Below are 19,376 nucleotides of genomic sequence, written 5' to 3' on the forward strand. Positions count from 1 at the left end.
TGCCAATGGAAAAGTTAAAAAGGCAAATTTTCTTTCAATTTGAAATATTTCTTTATTAAAGTTTAACAATTTGAAAATTGCTAATTAATCTTTCATTTAAATTGTGCATTTGTTTGTGTGTGTGGTATAATATAGCTAAATGTTTCAAAGTCCCTTGATCAAGAAGAAAAAAACAAAAAAAGATTGGAAATGGAAATGGAAAAAAGCAAAAAAAGATTAGTATGTGCAGTTTTCTAGTCTCACAAATGGTCAACATTCTCTTGTAATAATTTATTTAATGTTGAGTGGATCCAAACTTTAAAATTTATTCATTAAAAATGTGAGTTAAACTTTTGCAAGGGATTAATGATTTATTTGTATTATATAACAGTTTACTTAGGACTACGCTGATAAAAGTACAAACAAGTTAATTGGTTTCAGTTATATTTTTACTCCATGGGAGCTGCTTTAACCTTTTGCCTCCTATAACCTATTTGCTATGAGCTGTACAGTGCAGTTGGGCTATTAACTTCCTACCATTTATAACCTTTGAAGGCAAAAGGAAAATATACAGAGTCTGCTTCCTCAGAGGAGCAGCAGTCCATGGATCCCCAAAGCCAGTGTCTGGAGCTTAATGATGGTCACCTCATTCCTGTACCATGATTTAGCACCTTTGTACCTGAAGAGGTAACAGGTGTGGTCTTGGGGTTGAGGGTTCAGAAGCAAATGGATGTAACACGAGTGGAAGCCCACTTGGGTTGTCAATTCATTGAATTCCTGTGTGACTCCGGGAGGTGCTCTTGTTTCTCGTAACCAGGAGGAACCATTCCTCGTGATGGAGGTGGGAGTTGGGTGGGAAGTATTCAGTATCAGCCTTTACTCTGCACTGGGGTCTGATCACGTAGTCACCTGCAGGTTATTCTGGGCTGCCCCCAGTTTCTATCACTTTCCCAGCTTGGCAGAAAAGATGAAGCTCGGCCGACTGTCAGCCGCTTTGCTTTTTTTTTTTTTTGGCTTGTTAGGGGCCACATTGGAGGCTCCTGGGCTAGGGGTCAATGGGTGCTGCAGCTGCCAGCCTACACCACAGCCACAGCAATGCTGCAACCAAGACCCACACCACGGTCCACAGCAATGCTGGATCCTTAACCCACTGAGCGAGGCCAGGGATAGAACCCACATCCTCGTGGGTACTAGTCAGGTTCATTTCTGCTGAGCCGCAAAGGGAACTCCCACTCTATGTGCAATTTACCTGTCAATTCAATACTATTCTAAAAATAATCTGTTATTTAAAATAAACAATGCATAGTTAGATTTTATTACTTCTCAGTTTATTACCTTTAATTTCCAAAAACAAAAAACAAAAAAAAAATCATTTTTTTGGAGCATCTGCTAAAAGTCAGATTTTATGACTATCTCATGATACCACCCTTAAAGGATTTGATACTCTTGCAGCCAAGATGTCAGTGTGTCTTTTTTCTTTTTCTTTTTCTTTTTTTGGGCCATGCCAACAGCATGCAGAGGCTCCTGGGTCAGGGATCTAACCCCATCATAGCAGTGATCTGAGCCACTGCAGTGACAAAGCTGGATCTTTAAGCCACTGCTCCACAAGAGAACTCCCAAGATGACAGGGAGATGTAATAGTTCTCAGGTCTGTGGAGGTGAACTGGCATGGAGTAGAAGGCCAAATTCTGGTAATCCCTACATCTTATGCATTCTGGTGAATTCACTGTAGCAGAATTGTATGGTAGTCTTATTCCTAATTTTTTTGAGCAGTTTCCACACTATTTTCGATAGTGGCTGCACCAATTTGCATTCTCATCAATGGTGTACATATTCCCTTTTCTCCACACCCTCACAAATACTTGTTCTTTCTTGCCTTTTTGATAATAGCCATTCTAATAGGTGTGAAATGATCTCTCATTGTAGTCTTGACTTTCATTTCCCTAATAATTAGTGATGCTGAACATCTTTTCATGTGCTTGTTGGCTGCTTGTATGTCTTCTTTGGAAAAATGCCTATTCAGATCCCCATTTTTAAATTTTGGTGGAGTCTTTGGGCTTCTTTATATGCAAAATTATGTCATCCACAAACAGTAATGTTTTGTTATTGTTGTTGCTGTTGCTGGGTTGTATGAGTTCATATATTTTCTTCTCAGAATTATGACTTCCAAATATCTTCTAATATTCCACATCTTATTTTTTCATTTTGTTGGTAGTTGCCTTTGCTATGCAGAAGCTTTTCAGTTTGATGGAGTCCTATTTGTGTATTTTTGGTTTTGTTTCCCTTGCCTGAGGAGACAGATCCAGAAAAATATGGCTAAGATTGATGTCAAAGACCATACTGCTTGTGTTTTCTTCTAGGAATTTTATGGTTCCAAGTTTAATGTTCAAGTCTTTAATTCATCTTGAGTTGATTTTTGTGTATGGTGTGCAATAATATCTAGTTTCATCTTTATTTTCTTTGCATGTGGCTGTCCAGTTTTCCCAGAACCATTTATTGAACAAACTGTCCCTTCTCCATTGTATGTTCTTTGCTCCTTTGTTGTACATTGATTATGTGTGGGTTTGTATCTGGGCTATCAATTCTGTTTCACTGATCTATATGAATGTTTTTCTGTCAATACTATGCTGTTCTGATTACTATAGCATTACAATATAGTTTTAAATCAGGGAGTGTGAGACCTCCAGCTTTGTTCTTTTTTCCTCAGAATTGCTTTGGCTAGTTGAGGTCTTTTGTAATCCCATATGCATTTAAGAATTTGTTGTTCTATTTCTGTGAAAAATGTCCCTGGGTGTTTTGATAGCGATTTCATTGACTCTCTAGATTGCTGTAGGTAATATGGACATTTTAACAATGTTAATTCTTCTGACTCATGAGTCTTAAATATCTTTCCACTTATTTGCGTCTTCTTCATTTCTTTCAATTTCCAATTATTTCTCATAGTTTTCAGTGTACAAGTATTTCATCTTCTTGGTTAAGTTTGTACCTAGGTATGTAATTCTTTATTGTTGCAATTGTAAATAACGATTTACTTAATTTATTTTCTTCTACCTCATTTGTAGCATGTTAGATTTTCGTATGTTGATTTCATACCTGACAATTTCACTGTATTTGCTTATCATTTCTAATAGTTTTTGGTGGAGTCTTTGGGCTTCTTTACATGTAAAATTATGTCATCCACAAATAGTAATGGTTTTACTTCTTCCTTTCCAGTGAAATGCCTTTTGCTTCTTTTCCTTGCCTAATAGATGTGATTAGGACTTCCAATATGATGTTGAATAAGAGTGGTAAAAATGGGCATCCTTGCCTTTTTCCTAATTTTAGAGGGATAGCCTTCATTTTTTTCACCATTGAGTATGGTTTTTTGCTGTGGGTTTGTCACATATGGCCTTTACTATGTTCAAGTACATTCCTTTTATACCCATTTTATTGAGAGTTTTTACTCTAAATCAGTTTTGAATCTTGTCCAATGCTTATTCTGCATCGAGTGAGATGATCGTATGGTTTTTATCATTCATATCACACAGTGAATCACATTGTTTGATTTGAAAATACTGAATCATCTTTGCATCCTTGGAGTAAATCTCACTTGATCATGGTATATGATCCTCTTAATGAATTGTATTCAGTTTGCTAATATTCTGCAGAGGATTTTTTTCATCTATGTTCAACAAAGATATTGGCCTGTATTGTGTGTGTGTGTGTGTGTGTGTGTGTGTGTGTGTGTGTGTGTGTGTGTCTGGTTTGGTATCAGGATAATTTTGGCCTCATAAAATTAGTTAGGAACTGTTCCCTCCTCCTCAATTTTTTTGTAAGATTTTGAAAAAGATATATTTTCATATTCTTTAAATGTTTAGTAGATTTCACTTTTATTTCATGGGAAGTTTTGATTACTATTTCAGTCTCTTTACTAGTGATCGGTTTATTTAGATTTTCTATTTCTCCATGAGTCATTCATGGAAGGATGCATGATTCTAAGAATTTGTCCATCTCGGAGTTCCTATCATGGCGCAGTAGTTAACGAATCTGACTGGGAGCCATGGGGTTGTGGGTTTGGTCCCTGGCCTTGCTCAGTGGGTTGGGGATCCAGCATTGCCGTGAGCCATGGTGTGGGTCACAGACTGTGTTGCGTGGCTGTGTTGATGCGGCTCTGGTGTAGGCCGGCAGCTACAGCTCTGATTAGACCCCTGGCCTGGGAACCGCCATATGCCGTGGGAAGTGGCCCTAGAAAAAGGCAAAAAGACAAACAAACAAACAAAAAAAAGAATTTGTCTGTCTCTTTTAGGTTGTCCAATTTGTGGGCATATCTGCTCATGATATTCTCTTATAATCCTTTATGTTTCTGTTATCTATTGTTATTTTTCATCTTATTTCCCTGATTTGATTTATCAGAGACTTACCTCTTTTTTTCTTAGTCTAGTTAAAGTTTTGCCAATTTAGTTTATCTTTGAAAAGAACTAACTCTTAGTTATTGATGTTTTTATTGCCTGTATTTTTGTCTATATTTTTTATATTTTGTATTTTATAAATCTATTTTATATTTTTATTGTCTATATCTCACTTATGTCAGCTCCGGTTTTTATTTTCTTCCTTTTTCTGACTTTGGGCCTCATTTATCCTTGTTTTTTAGTTCCTTTCAGTGTAAGTTTAGATTGTTTATTTAAGATAGTTTTTTTGTTTCTTGAGGTAGATCTGCATTGCCATAAACTCCCCTCCTAGTACCACTTTGCACATCCCATATATTGTGGTACATTGCATTTTTTTTTTTTTTTTTTGTCTTTTTGTCTTTTGTTGTTGTTGTTGTTGCTATTTCTTGGGCCGCTCCCGCGGCATATGGAGGTTCCCAGGCTAGGGGTTGAATCGAAGCTGTAGCCACCGGCCTACGCCAGAGCCACAGCAACGCGGGATCCGAGCCGCGTCTGCAACCTACACCACAGCTCACGGCAACGCCGGATCGTTAACCCACTGAGCAAGGGCAGGGACCGAACCCGCAACCTCATGGTTCCTCGTCGGATTCGTTAACCACTGCGCCACGACGGGAACTCCGTACATTGCATTTTTATTTTCCTTTGTCTTCAGGTAATTTTTTTTGGTCTTTTTTTGCCTTTTCTAGGGCTCCTCCCACAACATATGGGGGTTCCCAGGCTGGGTCTAATCAGAGCTGTAGCCACCAGACTATGCCAGAGCCACAGCAACGCGGGACCCGAGCTGTGTCTGTGACCTACACCACAGCTCATGGCAATGCCGGATCCTTAACCCACTGAGCGAGGCCAGTGGGTTAAGGTATGAACCCTCAACCTCATGGTTCCCAGTTGGATTTGTTAACCACTGAGCCACAACAGGAACTCCTTCAGGTAATTTTTAATTTCTCCTTTGAACCAGTAGTTGTTTGGTAGCACATTGTTCAGTCTCCACATATATGTGAGTTTTCTAGCTTTCTCATTGTAGTTGATTTCTAGTTTCAAGCCATTGTCATCAGAAAAGATGCTTGATATGATTTCAGCCTTCTTAAATTTATTGAAACCTGTTTTGTGCCCCAACATATGACCTGTCTTTGAGAAAGTTCCATGTGCACTTGAGAAGAATGTGTCTGCAGAATTTGGATGGAATGTTCTGTACAAATATATCAAATCCATCTGATCTTATATTTCATAGAAGGCCTTTGTTTCCAGGTTGACTTCCACCAAGATGATCCATTGACATAAGCAAGGTGTTAAAGTCTCCTACTATCATTGTGTTGCTCTCAATCCTCCTTTTAGGTATGTTAATAATTACCTTATCTATTTTGGTGCTCCTATGTTGGGTATTTGGCTCTATTTACTTAGAGGATCATCTTTCATCCCTTCGCTTTTAGCCTATATTTATTTTTAGAGCTGTGGTGAGTCTCCTTAAGGCAGCGTACAGCCATCCAGCCACTCCGTGTCCTTCTTTTGGTAAATTCAATTCGTTTACATTTAGAGTGATTATTGATAGATGAGGACTTATTATTGTTATTTTGTCTTCTGTTTTGCTGTTATTGTTGGTGGTGTTGTTCTGTATCTCCATTATTTCTTTTTCCTGTGTTTCTGTCTGCCATTCTGGTTTGGTGGTTTTATATAGTGTTTTTCTCAGTTTCCTTTTTTAATGTTTCATGTTATCTGCTCTTGGTTTATGTTTTGTGGTTGACATGAGTTGTATATAGAATATCTCATAGATAAAATAGGCCTTTTTCTGCTGGTAGCATCTTATTTTCATTTGCCTATATGAGTTCTGTTACTTTCCTCTTCCCTTTTATGATTTTGTTGCCTCAAATTATCCCTTTTTATGTTGTGAGTTTGTTACCAAATAGAAGTAGCTGTAGTTATTTTTTTCTGCTTTTTTCTTTTTAACCTTCATGCTATAATATTTTTGTTTGTTTTTATTTTATTTATTTGTTTACTTATTTATTTATTTTTGCTTGTTAGGGCTGCACCCATGGCATATGGATTTTCCCAAGCTAGGGTGTAGAATCAGAGCTACAGCTGTTAGCCTACACCACAGTTCACGGCAACACTGGATCTCCAAGCTACTGAGTGAGGCTGGGAATCGAACCTGCATCCTCATGGATGCTAGTCAGATTTGTTTCTGCTGCACCACAAGCAGAATGCCAAGTGGTTTTTTTTTTTTTTAACTTATTCTGATATAGAATTTCAACTTTCTGATTCTGTATTTATCATCTTACTCAAAATTTTGACTTTGTGTTTCTGGTAGGAGAGCTCCTTTTGACATTTCTTGTAAGCAAGGTCTAATGTTGATGAATTTCCTCAGCTATTGTTTGTCTGGGAAACTATTTGCCTTCAGATCTAAATAACAACTTTGTTGAGTAAAATTTCTTTTTGGTGGGTGGGGGAGTCACATCTGCAGTATATGGAAGTTTCCAGGCTAGGGGTCAAATCAGAGCCACAGCTGCTGGCCACGGCCACAGCAACACAAGATCTGAGCCATGTCTGTGACCTACACCAGAGCTCACGGCAATGCCAGATCCCAGACCCACTGAGGGAGGCCAGGGATCAAACTCACGTCCTCATGGATTCTAATTGGATTTGTTTCTGCTGCACCACAGTAGGAACTCCCTGGGTAGAGTATTCTTGACTGACAGTTTTTGTCTTTCAGCATTTTGAGAATGTCATTCCACTCTGCCTTCCCCCATCCCCAACCTATTGAGTTTCTTCTGAGAAATGATAGCCTAATGGGGGTTCCTTTGTAGGTTTCTATCCATTGTTTCCTAGCTGTTTAAAAAAATTCATTTTTTGTCACAGACTTCTGACAGCTTTAATATAATGTGTTTTGGAGAAGGTCTTTTTCAAATATAGTATGGACTGATTCATTGGTTTCCCATCTTATCTTCCTGGCATCTCAGTGAGTCCAACAGCCCTACATTCCAAGCTACCACATACACTGTCAGGTATGCAGAGGGAAGGAAGAAGAGTGAAGATGGGAGGGATTTTCAGAGGACTTGCTCCCCTTAGTGGTTGAGGATGAAAATTTAACAAATGAGGTAACATTTTTCTCACTGTTCACACACTTGACTCATATCATGGTATCTATAGTTTTAATTCTGTAAATGACAGCCTAAATTTATCCATCTTAGGAGAGTCAATATTCTCCAACAGAATATTTTGTCTGGGTAAACTCTGCATTTCAAGATCAGACTCAGATCTGTTCCTGAAAGACAGATTCATAGCTGAGTTTTCACATTTTAAGAAGGGTTAGTGTTTGCCGTGAGGAACACCAGAGATAATTTCATTTCCTTTCTCTGTATTTAAAAATGTATTGACCATTTCCTCTTTGATCATAATACATAATTTTGAGTATGACTTTCATTGTGGCATAGGAGAGAAGTTTAAAAACAAGATGTAGGAGTTCTTATTGTGGCTCAGCAGTAAGGAACCTGACTAGTAACCATGAGGATGAGGGTTCAATCCCTTGCCACACTTACTGGGTTAAGGATCTGGTGTTGCCATGGGCTGGGTTGCAGACATGGCTTGGATCCATTGTTGCTGCGGCTGTGGCTGTGGCCGTGGCCAGCAGCTACAGCTCTGATTAGACACCCAGACTGGGAACGTCCATATGCCACACCTGCCATCCTTAAAACAGAAAGATGCAGTGCCAATCAGCACTGACTTGTAAGTTTTACAAACAAAAATCAAGGGCAAATGAGCATATAAATATCCTCCCAGTGTCCACTGGGCAACTGCCTCAGCTTTTACCTCTGCTTTTTCACCTAAGAAGTTGCTTATCCCAGATAGCCACTTAAGAGGTAATCACCAAAGTCTTTACATGGAGAAAATAATTCTCCGATGTCAGGAATTCTCCCTTTCTTGGTTTGGGACCATTCCAAGTAGCTCAGTTGTGAATTACTGTACATACCTCATGGTCTTTTAAGGGATTATATTGAGTGTTTTATCCTTTGCTGTCTCTTAACTTGATATTACTTACCAAATTAATTTTATTTGCATAAATAAAATGATACATAATTTGTAATAAATACATAAATTATCATGCATTTGCTTTTGAATTTTTTTCTTTTTGCTTAGATCCCCATGCTCTTCTCCCCCTTCACTCACTTCAGCAACACTTCACAATAATGGATGTTAACGGCTTAATGTGTACTTCTTGCATTTTCTCCAAGCTTATAGAATATAGTCCTATGCATAAATGTATGTGTGTTACATACACATTATATAGCATATGGAAAGTATTTGTCATGTTTTAACAAAATTTTATCCTGTATTCAGCACCTGGAAATTCCCCCAAGTGCATCAGCATGGCAAATACCACATAGAGTGAAGTCACTATAATTATTCACTGATTTTCTTTTTTTCTTTTTTTTTTTTTTTAGGGCTGCACCTGCAGCATATGGAGGTTCTCAGGCTAGGCGTCCAATCAGAGCTGTAGCTGCTGGCCACACCACAGCCACAGCAACGCAGGATCCGAGCCACATTTGCAACCTACACCACAGCTCACAGCAATGCCGGATCCTCAACCCACTGAGCAAGGCCAGGGATCGAACCTGCGTCCTAATGGATGCCAGTCGGGGTCGTTAACCACTGAGCCACTACGGGAACTCCTATTCACTGATTTTCTTATGGGTGAATGTTCAATTGGTTCTTGGTGTTGCCACTAAATTATGTAAAATATCCTTCTACATGTGCATTACACGGGAACTTTTGTTTCTGGGAATGAGGATTATGAGTTAAAAGGTATATGTCATTTTAGTTCCAAGAGTTGTTGTCAAGGCACTTTTCAAATTTAATTTCATCTATCTACCTACAGTACATAAAATCACTTTCTTTCTTACTTTCTTTCTTTCTTTCTTTTTTTTTCCTTTTAGGTCCGCACCCGTGGCATATGGAGGTTCCCAGGCTAGGAGTCGAATTGGAGCTGTAGCTGCCAGCCTTCACCACAGCCACAGCAACACAGGATCCGAGCTGTGTCTGCAGCCTACACCACAGCTCATGGCAATGCCGGGTCCCTAACCCACTGAGGGAGGCCAGGGGTTGAACCTGCCACCTCACGGTTCCTCGTCAAATTTGTTTCCACTGCGCCACAATGGAAACTCCAATAACATCACTTTCTGCTCCACACCTCTACCCACATTAGAGACTATGACTATGACTATAAACTGGAACCTCTTCGTTACTTTAATTTGATTTCCCTAATGACTGGTGATTTACTTTTACTTTGCTCTGGCCACTTGGACTGTGTGATTCTTTGCAATCTATCTTCAGAGTCATAGTCAACATTTTATAAATTACTTGTCTTTTTCTTGTCAATTTTAAGAGCTCTAAGTTATAAATATCAGCTCTTTTACGTCGTTTATTAATATTTTCCAAATTTATCATTTTCCTATTAGCTTTGTTAATAGTAAATTTTGTCATGCAAAAGTTTTTATTTTTATATAGTCAAATATGTTTATTTCTTCTTTCCTAGCATTTGATTTTTCTGGTTTATTTAACAAGATCTTCTCTCACTCAAGACGGTGTCTTGGAGTTTTTTGTAAATATTTTTCTCCTCATTTTTCACACTTTATATCACTTCCGTATCTGGAATTTATTTATAATTCATCCTTGAACAACACGGGTTTGAACATGTGTGGCCAAATGGCTTTTTTAAAAATAAATATGTACTACACTACTAATCTGTGGTTGGCTGAATCTACAGAGGCAGAACTGCGGATATGAAAAGGCGACGGAAATTATATGTGGATGTTCGACTGCTTGGGTGGGCACCCCCAACCCCTGCACAGTTTGAGGTCAACTGTGTGCACACAAATACAGATGAGTCAGTAAAAGAAAATACCAGAATATACTAGAGACGTTTGTCCAGATGCAAGACAAGTACAGTAAAAATATTAGAATATACTAGAGACATTAGCTGCTAACGCTCTGGTATCAATGGCAAACAATCTCTAGTATATTCTAGCATTTTCTTTTACTAGAATCTCTTGTATTTGTTAATATATTTGCATCCTACAGCACACTTTTATTATGGTTAGTTAATTCTAAATTATGTACATGTTCACAGTAAAACATCTTTTATCAGATTTTAATTAAATTATCTCAGTATTTTGCAACACAAAAATTAATGAGGTTTTTTTGGAAAATTAATTTGATTTCTATCTTATCAGGTCTTAAAATAAAACAATGCCTCCAAAGATAAATCCCAATAATTTATAGAGGGGCTTCAGGGAAAACGGCAGAACTGGAAGTATTCTGAATCCACCTCTCTACCTAGACATCAGTTGTGTTGGTGGAATCTTTCTGAAGTACATGTTTTGGAAGTCTGGAATCTATTTGAAAGCTTGTCACATCCAGGGAAAAGCTTGGCTAGTAAGTTGCAGTTAATGTTGGTCAACGAAAACCTTCAGGGTGATAGCATCTTCCCATTACCCCATCCTAGGTTCCGCTGTAGTTTGTTGGATCCACTGTGAGCAAGAAGGAGCTTGTCTTCCACATGGCAGTGTTCTATGTTCTGATGGTAGTTTGCAGCTTCTGATTGCTGAAATGCAATTAGAGGCTGCTGCCATTGTGTCATACCCTACAAGCTAAAGTGGCTTCTGGGGCTTTTAAAGAAGCCGTTGATGCTTTGAGGGAGCATTCAAAAAATGCCGTCATCTAAGGCACTCGCTTTTTAGAGAAGGTAGTGTCAGTTTATGGCTGAGCTGTACAAAACAAGGCAGTGATATTATGAAGTGGTTTATCCAAATTTTCAATAAAGCCCTATATCAAAAACTCCAGGTGACATCACAATCAATAGTGAAAGACCGAAAGCTTTCCTCCTAACTGGGAATGAGATGGGATGCCCATTCTCATCACTGCTGTGCCACACTGTACTGGACATTCTAGCCAGAGCCATTAGACAGGAAAAAGAAGGAATTCCCATTGTGGCACAACAGAAATGAATCTAACTAGTATCCATGAGGATGCTGGTTCGATTCCTGACCTTGCTCAGTGGGTGGGAGATCTGGTGTTGCCGTGAGCTGTGGTGTAGGTCACAGACACGGCTCAGATCCCAAGTTGCTGTGGCTGTGGCATAGGCTGTCAGCTGTAGCTCTGATTAGACCCGTAGCTTAGAGAGTTACATATGCCATGGATGCTGCCCTAAAAAAAAAAAAAAAAAAAAAAAAAAAAAAAAAAAAAAAAAAAAAGAGAGAGAGAGAGAGAAAGAAAGGAAAAGAAAAAGAAATAAAAGGCACCAGTTTGAAAAAGGAGAAATATACTATCTCTGATCACAGATGATGTGACTTAACATATAAAAATCCCAGAGTTCACAAGAAAACTACTAAGGCTAATAAATAAATTTGGCAGCGTTGCAGGTACAAGATAAACACACAAAAATGTGTTGTGTTTCTAAACCTCTGCACAGAACAATTAAAAAGAAATTAGCAGGTACATCGTTTATGTTCATGACGACAAAACTCTTTTGGGTCTAGATAGTGGCAACGGTTCTACAGCCTTGCAACTGTATTTAGTGCCACTGGGTCATGTGTTTATGGGTAGTTAAAAGGATAATATTACGTTATCATTATGTTGTCATTAGGAAGGTAATTTAGATATTGTGATGATGTCTACTAATTATGTAGAGCAGAGATCCACAAGCTAAGTCTACCGGCCCAGCTCACCACTTGGTTTTCTATAGCCCATGAGCTAAAAATGGCTTATACATTTTTCTAATGGCTGAAAAACCCCAAAGATAAATAATATTTCATGCCATATAAAAGTTATGTGACCTGTGACTTTAGGTATTCATAAATAAAGGGTTTTTTTGAGCAAAAAATTAGCCAACTTTGCCAAATTTGGTTGACTGATTTATTCTCAGTAGAGTCCTAGTAAGTTTGTCTCTCTGAAAATGATTCAAATATAAGCCATCACTCATCAAACTGACCTCTTTTTTACGGTAAAACTTTACTTTCTATATACTTTTTTAAATGTATACTTTAAAGGGAATGATTTTAGGGTATGTGAACTGTACCTCTTTAAAAGTGTTAAAAAATAACAACTGTGCGACTTTCTTCCCTCTGCAGGTTTCTCTCAACAAAGAGGAAAATTGGTGTTTGTTTACCCAGAAGAGTGAGAGATGATGAGTCAAATGAGACACTTTTCTTTAAAGATGAATGATGGACACACCATACCTATGCTGGGATTGGGCACTTCGGCTCCTTCTCAGGTATCATGATGCTACTGAAGATGGAGGCATGGCAGACGTGGGTCCTGAGCAGCACCAGTCACGCTGGGAATTGGGCATTCAGATGGACCCCACCTTCTTACTTTGTAATATGCTTCTCTCCAGGTTAGGTCACTCTGTGCACGAAGCCAGTGCTTTTCGCACTTTAATAGGCATAAAAATATCGGAGGATCTAGTCTAAAATGTAGCCCAGGGGGCTCTACTCACAAGGGTTCTGATTCAGTAGATCTTGGATAAGACTTCACGTTTCTGATGAGCTGCTGAGGGATTCTGGGGCTGCTTGTCCAAGGATCACGCTTGAAGTGGCACTCAGTGAAGGGAATGGAAGTGTGCCATCCCTCGACAGTGCGGGGGGCAGGGTACCTCTGTTTCTGTCAGTCTCGTCTCCTGTCCAGCGGTAGCCATTTCACAGGAGACCAGGAAAAAGGCAATCCAGTCGTCATCATTACCACCCATCAGAGACGTGGGTGCATCTTGCTTGTGAGGAAGTTCCTCTGTGATCTCTAATGTCCAGGTTGTCCCTGTCCACCATCACTTGCAGAATATCCAGAAAATCATGGGGACAGAGGGACCTGGGGAAAGAGAGGCAAGCTTAGTCTCAGAGGAAGTTGTGGTGGTCTGAGGCGAAAATAGTCTCTTAGAGGTCAGGCAGGTAATACTGGGCTATGGGAGAGCCCCATGATATTTGGAAACTCTCTCTCTGTTTGGAAAACTGAACTTCATGCTTTATTTCCCAACATGAGAACCACACGCTAGGTGGTGCTGTGGTCTGTGGCTATGACACTGGCAAGAAGTGTTGCTTTTATGTCAACTTGGCTCTTTAATCGGTGGATGGTGAATTCATTTCCATGGGACTAGATAACTCACCAGGAGTTGCAAATTAAAAAATATACCCAAAAGTTCCTGTTCTGTGGCTCAGTGGGTTAAGAACACGATATAATGTCCCTGAGCATGTGGGTTTGACCCCTGGACTGGCTCAGTGGGTTAAGGATCCAGTGCTGCTGCAGGCTGTGGCATAGGTCAGGAATGTGGCTTGGATCTGGTTTGGCTGTGGTATATTCTTCAGCTGCAGTTCCAATTCCACCCCTAACTTGGGAGCTTCCAAATGCTGCAGCCCTAAAAAGAAAAAAAACACAAAACTATACACTCAAGAGACATTTTAATCAAACAGAAAAAAAGATTGTATTCTTGTATGTGTAACTGGGTCACCATGCTGTACAGTTGAAAATTGACAGAACACTGTAAACCAGCTATAATGAAAAAAAATAAAAATAAAAAAAGAGACATTTCAATTACTGAGTGAAGTAGAGAGGGTATAATGGAGAGGCAAAATTATAGATAACTTCAAAAGTCCGGCCTGGTGGGCCAGCAGAACAGTGAGCAGCTGAGAAAAATAACAAAGTTGTGAAGGAGAAAGTGTCAGCCAAAGACTTAGCAACCAAAAAGGAATTAATTATGAGATCTTTGGGTGAAAAAGAAGCTTTTTTAATAGTTTTGTTCTTCCTCAAATGTCGTTTGAAGTGTTTCTCCAAGTTTACGTTGGTAAGTCACTAATTTACTATATCTAAAGTTACATCTTCATTACATTGATAATTTTTAGTACCGGGTTTCTGGATTGAAAGCAGTTTAGTAATCACTTATAGAGTGAATTAGTTTAAAAAGATAAATCTATAGGCCACATAGGTAGTATAAATTCAGAAATAGAGATTTAAACATAGTGACCTGCTGAGACCAGTTCATGGGCTCAAAAAAATTCAATTGTAAGCATCTTTTCCCAGCATCAGTATGGTGGGAGTATTTTTACCATAGAAATTGGCAAATACTACAAATCAGGACTCCTTTTCCTTAGAGTCAGCTGTGAAACCTTTATCACTGGTTGTATGCCAGTGTTAAGTTTTGTCACCACTGGCATTAGCCTTTACAGATACAGAGTTTCCTGGTGGTGCAGTGGGTTAAGGGTCCAATGTTGCAGCTTATGTGGCGCAGGTTTGATCCCTGGCCTGAGAACTTCTGGATGCCGTGGGTGTGGCCAAAACAAACAAACAAACAAAAACCACAGTAGGTTCTATTGAGTCACTCTGCTTATGGAATTGGTCATCTGTTCCTGAATCAAGTAGGTCTTTATTTTTTTATGCTCTTCTAGGTTCTTAAGAGTGAGACAGAAATGGCCATCAAGAGAGCAATTGACATAGGCTACCGCCATATTGACTCAGCTCATTTGTACCAAAATGAAGAGGAAATTGGGAGAGCCATTCAGATGAAAATTGCAGATGGCACTGTGAAGAGAGATGACATCTTCTACACTACGAAGGTGCTGTGCATGGCTGCACATGTATCTGTAGGAAGCTCACTGATAGCTGAATGGTTTCTTGGTGGATTTCTCTTCTCCTTGGCTGAATTTTCATTCACTCTCAGACCTTGAGAAGGCTTCTTTGGAACAGCTGGCCAGGAATGTGGGTTCTGTAGTCAGGCTTCTTATCTTTGAATCTAGGTTCTGCCGCTTCCTAAATGTGTGACCTTGAGCAAACAGCTTTGTCCATACCTTAGTTTCCCAGGGTGTAAAACGAAGAGGAATATTTTCCTCACAGGATTTTCATGAGTATTACTTCAAAAGGTACATGTAGCGCCTTTGAAAAGAGTGTGTCTTAAATGCTCAAAAATACTAGCTATCATTATTATTATATGTTTTAAAACTCAGGGAGGGATTTGGCTTTACCAACTCTGTTATACTCAAGTTTTGGTGAAATGACTTAATCTTTTTTAGCTATAGCAATTTAATCAGAAAGCATAGGCTTTTGGAAACTACAATCAAATTTTAATTCTTTAATAGTCCGTATATTTGATTTTGTGAAATTTCTTAACCAAAAAGTCTTTTGAACCCTTTGAGCCTTAGTCCTTCTATCTCAACCTATTGTGTTAGTAGATATTTATTTCTCTTTCCTATGAGGTAAAAAAAAATACTATGGAACTGATGTGAGGATAACATTCACGTTTGTACAAGTATTTCTCATGTGTTTTTAAAACTTTCAAACCATTTTCTACTAATACTCCTTACATCCACTGATACGCATGCAAAACAAATAAAAGAACTTTGTGTTTAGGTCAGATTGGAAAGGGAACCTGAGAGGAATTTGTCCCGGCATGTTCACCGAGCTGACTCCTGTTAGAAAAACGTATTCGAATTGGAGATAAAGTAGCCCAAGAGAAAAGAGTTGCTGTCCGGGGTAGCACACCCTGTATAGGTCTTCGAATTGGGTGTTTGTTCCTTCTCGCTCCAGAATTCGAATCTCTCCACACGACTGGGTTTACATGAGATGTTGCTACAGCACTAACCCTCCCAGCATTCATCCTTTAATCCTCTTTTCATAGAACCCTCTCGTTTCCTAACCTTCAGTAATTTTGGTGGATTTTCCTTAAATTCTCACTTTTAAAAATACTTCCCCCTCAAAAAAAAGTTCCTGCTGGGCCTAACTTTCTTTCCTGCTGGGCAAACCTAATTATCTAATATGGCCAAGATAGGATTTCCTGAATCTCCGTCACTTGAGGTTCTTGTTGAAAATGCAGTTTTCTGACCCAGTCTCCAAAGACTGTGATTTTTTGATGTTTAAGGGAGAACCCAGGTATAAACGGTGCCCCAGGAAACCAAATAATTCTTTTATATCCTGAGTTTTGAGAATGTCTGTTTAAGACCATATTTTTATTTTCTACTGTGCTGTGTGAATTCATTAAGAAAATAAATTATGATGATAAGGAAGCCCGAACTTCACAGCATGGCGTACCACTTCTCAATGGCCATGAGCTGCTTTTGGTTGTTGTTGTGTATTAGCCATTGTATTACTCTCTCCTAAAGATTCTTCAGTAAATAACCCCCCTTCGCTTCTGCTTCTACCCCAGCAGGTGTGGGGCACCTTTTTCCGTCCAGAATTGGTCCAAACTAATCTGGAAAGGTCGCTGAAGAAACTTCAGATGAGCTATGTGGATCTTTATCTACTTCATCACCCAGAAGCTTTGCAGGTGCATTTAAGCTGTTTTACTTTGCTTATCCATGTAAACATTAGCATCTAAATACAAAGAGGACGTAGTTCAATACACTAAATCATGGCCCTCAGGGAAGTACACACTAGAATGATACTTCACACACTGTCCTACGGATTGTCAGGTGTCCTTACTTTCTGATATCACCATATGAAACTTTAGTAAGGGACAGTAAAATCTCATGAAAGAGGAAAAAAGAAGATATAGTCTCTGAAAATGAGAAGAAAAGTATGTCATACTAATATTCTCCCTTTTTTCCCCCATCCCAGTTCACAAGTGTAGTCCCAGGCTGACAAAGATTTACTGGCTTCAATGTCTTTGCCTCGATCTTGTGGACAACTGTCTATACTTTCAAGGTTCTGTGCTCTTGATTTTCAACTTCATGCCCACTGGTGTCTGGGGAACATCCCACTGGGGAGGCCAGTGAAGGCACAGAAAGGTTAATGAGGAGACCCAGCCCTTGAGATGCTGGCAAGGCGCTCTCTCCTACGACCACCTGCGGGTGGAAAGCAGGCGTGGGAGAGACTCATTCCACGAGGTTCAGGGACCAAGGATCCCATTCAGTCCTGGCACCACTCTGGGCTCTCCTAGGATGGGGTCTTGGGTGTCTCCAGGGGTCCTTGACACCAACATATTGATTAAAGCTTGCAGTTAAAAGCATTTCTAGGGCGTGTACTTTTTCAGCGCACGTCCTTTCCCTTTAGCCTAACCTTACAACGCCTTTCAAGAATCAGGATAGATTGTTTCCTTAGCCTCAAGGCCTGCAGACTCCAAACGGTCTGGCTAAGGGCAGACACAGCTTGATACAACTGCTTCTCCTTTCCTTTGTTCCAGGCTGGGGAGGACTTTTTCCCAAAGGACACCCATGGAAACATCATTTTTGACACAGTGGATCTCTGTACCACGTGGGAGGTGAGTGCCACTCCAAAGAGACTGTGTCTCTGCACCTTGAGGGAGAGGGGACCGTCAAGGGACTTAGGAAGTGTGGATGTGGCCCAGTTCTGCCCGCCATGTGGTCTTAGGCAAGTCCCCAAATGTCCCTCTGCCTCAGTTTTGTATTCCATTTCGTAACTAGGTAGTTAGTTGAGTGCCTTTGATGTACCCAGTGGTGAGTACTTCCAAGCACTCAGGCTACGTCCATCAGCAAAACCAAGGTCTCTGGCTCCAGAGATGCTGTGGGGGAGCAGGTGCAGTGATATAGGAAGGAAAAGCCGATTTAAGGACCTGAGAGGGCCAGGGTGGGTTTGGGGCACAGAGAGGCAACTAGAAACAGAATGGGGAGGACACGTGTCTTGGAGAAGGTGGCACTTGACCGAAGACTTGCAGGAAGTGAGGAAATCACTGATGTGAGTCTCTGGAGGAGGCGTGATTCAGGCACAAAGAAGGCCACGCAAAGACCTTCAGGCAGGAGAGAGTCCCCCACGCTCAAAAGCAGCAAGGAGGCGGCGGCGTATGTGTGGCTGGAACAGAGTGAGTTTGGTGGACAGTAACAGGAAACGAGGTCAGAGAGAAGACACGGAGCCAGTGGTCAGGGAGATCGGCTCAACCACTTCCTGTTTCCAGGTGGCACCTGACTCCACTTCCTGTTCTCCTGCTCTGCTCTGGTTCAATCAAATTTTTCTAGCCCTGTATATTTTTTTTCTTATTCTATCTTCTTAGCCATTTAAAAAACTATTCTATTTTTCGTTGTCCTCCTAGTGGCTAATTCCTGTCTTTTTCATTGACACTTGCATCTTTAAAGATTTTTCTCTCCTGCTCTGTCTATCTCTTTCCATTCCCCACTCACATGCTACCACTTATTACTCTTCTCTAGCCAGTTACACAGATTTCTTCCTCCCCAGGCCATGGAGAAGTGCAAGAACGAGGGACTGACCAGGTCCATCGGTGTGTCCAACTTTAACTGCAAGCAGCTGGAGAGGATCTTGAACAAGCCAGGGCTCAAGTACAAGCCCGTCTGCAACCAGGTGAGCCCCACCAGCCGCTCCCCCCCAACACACACACACCTCTTCTTCCTCCTCTGCAGCTTATTCTTTGCTCATTTCAACAAAGTCACCTATGGCACTCCCCTGTAATGACTTTTGGACGTGAGCGGCTTCAAGAGAATAAAATACATTTTAAGTTACTGAAGATCGTTCTAAAGACTGTGCCACTTTATTTCTATTCTTTTATTTGTTTTTGTTCCCTTGCCACTTTGTAAAAAAAAACTAAGGGTCAGGTTGAAGTATAATCGACCAGGTGTTTCAGTGCTTGGTCTTGGAAATGCAGAGCTGGCAAACGACTGACTTTCTCATTTCACAAAAGGTCAGTAAAGTTGGAACACTCGTGGGTCAGAGAAAATGGGTAATCCACCTTTAACTCTTTGGAGTTCCGTGTCATGCGATAACACTGAGACTCTTGATGGTACAAAATCGCTCCCCAACAATGCCGACGCGCTTAACGCCGTTGAGGGGACCCTTAAAAAAGATGGTAAATGTATGTTGTATCTATTTTACCACCGTAAAAAAATTAGAAGTTAAAAAAATTTAAGAAATCTGCTAGATAAGATAAACTCACTTTAAAGAGCAGCACTTACACTTCCTTACCTGGGAGAAGAGTGAAGGAAATCAGGGCTGTAGGACCAGCCTGTGCTGCGGAGCTGCCCGTCCCGCCCGGTCCGT

At 40.1% G+C, this 19,376-nt stretch overlaps 1 protein-coding gene across 9 annotated transcripts in view; it reads left to right on the forward strand.

Moving 5' to 3' along the window:
- AKR1C1 (aldo-keto reductase family 1, member C1 (dihydrodiol dehydrogenase 1; 20-alpha (3-alpha)-hydroxysteroid dehydrogenase)) overlaps nucleotides 424-19,376 on the forward strand; it is a 29,656-nt gene continuing 10,703 nt past the window's right edge. For 3 of the 9 annotated variants that reach the window (XM_021064079.1, XM_021064080.1, XM_021064078.1), the window contains exons 1-7: nucleotides 426-666; nucleotides 10,628-10,829; nucleotides 12,524-12,666; nucleotides 14,828-14,995; nucleotides 16,582-16,698; nucleotides 17,554-17,631; nucleotides 18,561-18,683. In XM_021064079.1, the coding sequence (XP_020919738.1) occupies nucleotides 12,577-12,666; nucleotides 14,828-14,995; nucleotides 16,582-16,698; nucleotides 17,554-17,631; nucleotides 18,561-18,683 (576 nt within the window). In that variant the 5' untranslated portion in view covers nucleotides 426-666; nucleotides 10,628-10,829; nucleotides 12,524-12,576. 9 annotated transcript variants of the gene reach the window in all.

The sequence above is a fragment of the Sus scrofa genome, chromosome 10 (assembly GCF_000003025.6).
Source record: "Sus scrofa isolate TJ Tabasco breed Duroc chromosome 10, Sscrofa11.1, whole genome shotgun sequence".
Taxonomy (NCBI): domain Eukaryota; kingdom Metazoa; phylum Chordata; class Mammalia; order Artiodactyla; family Suidae; genus Sus; species Sus scrofa.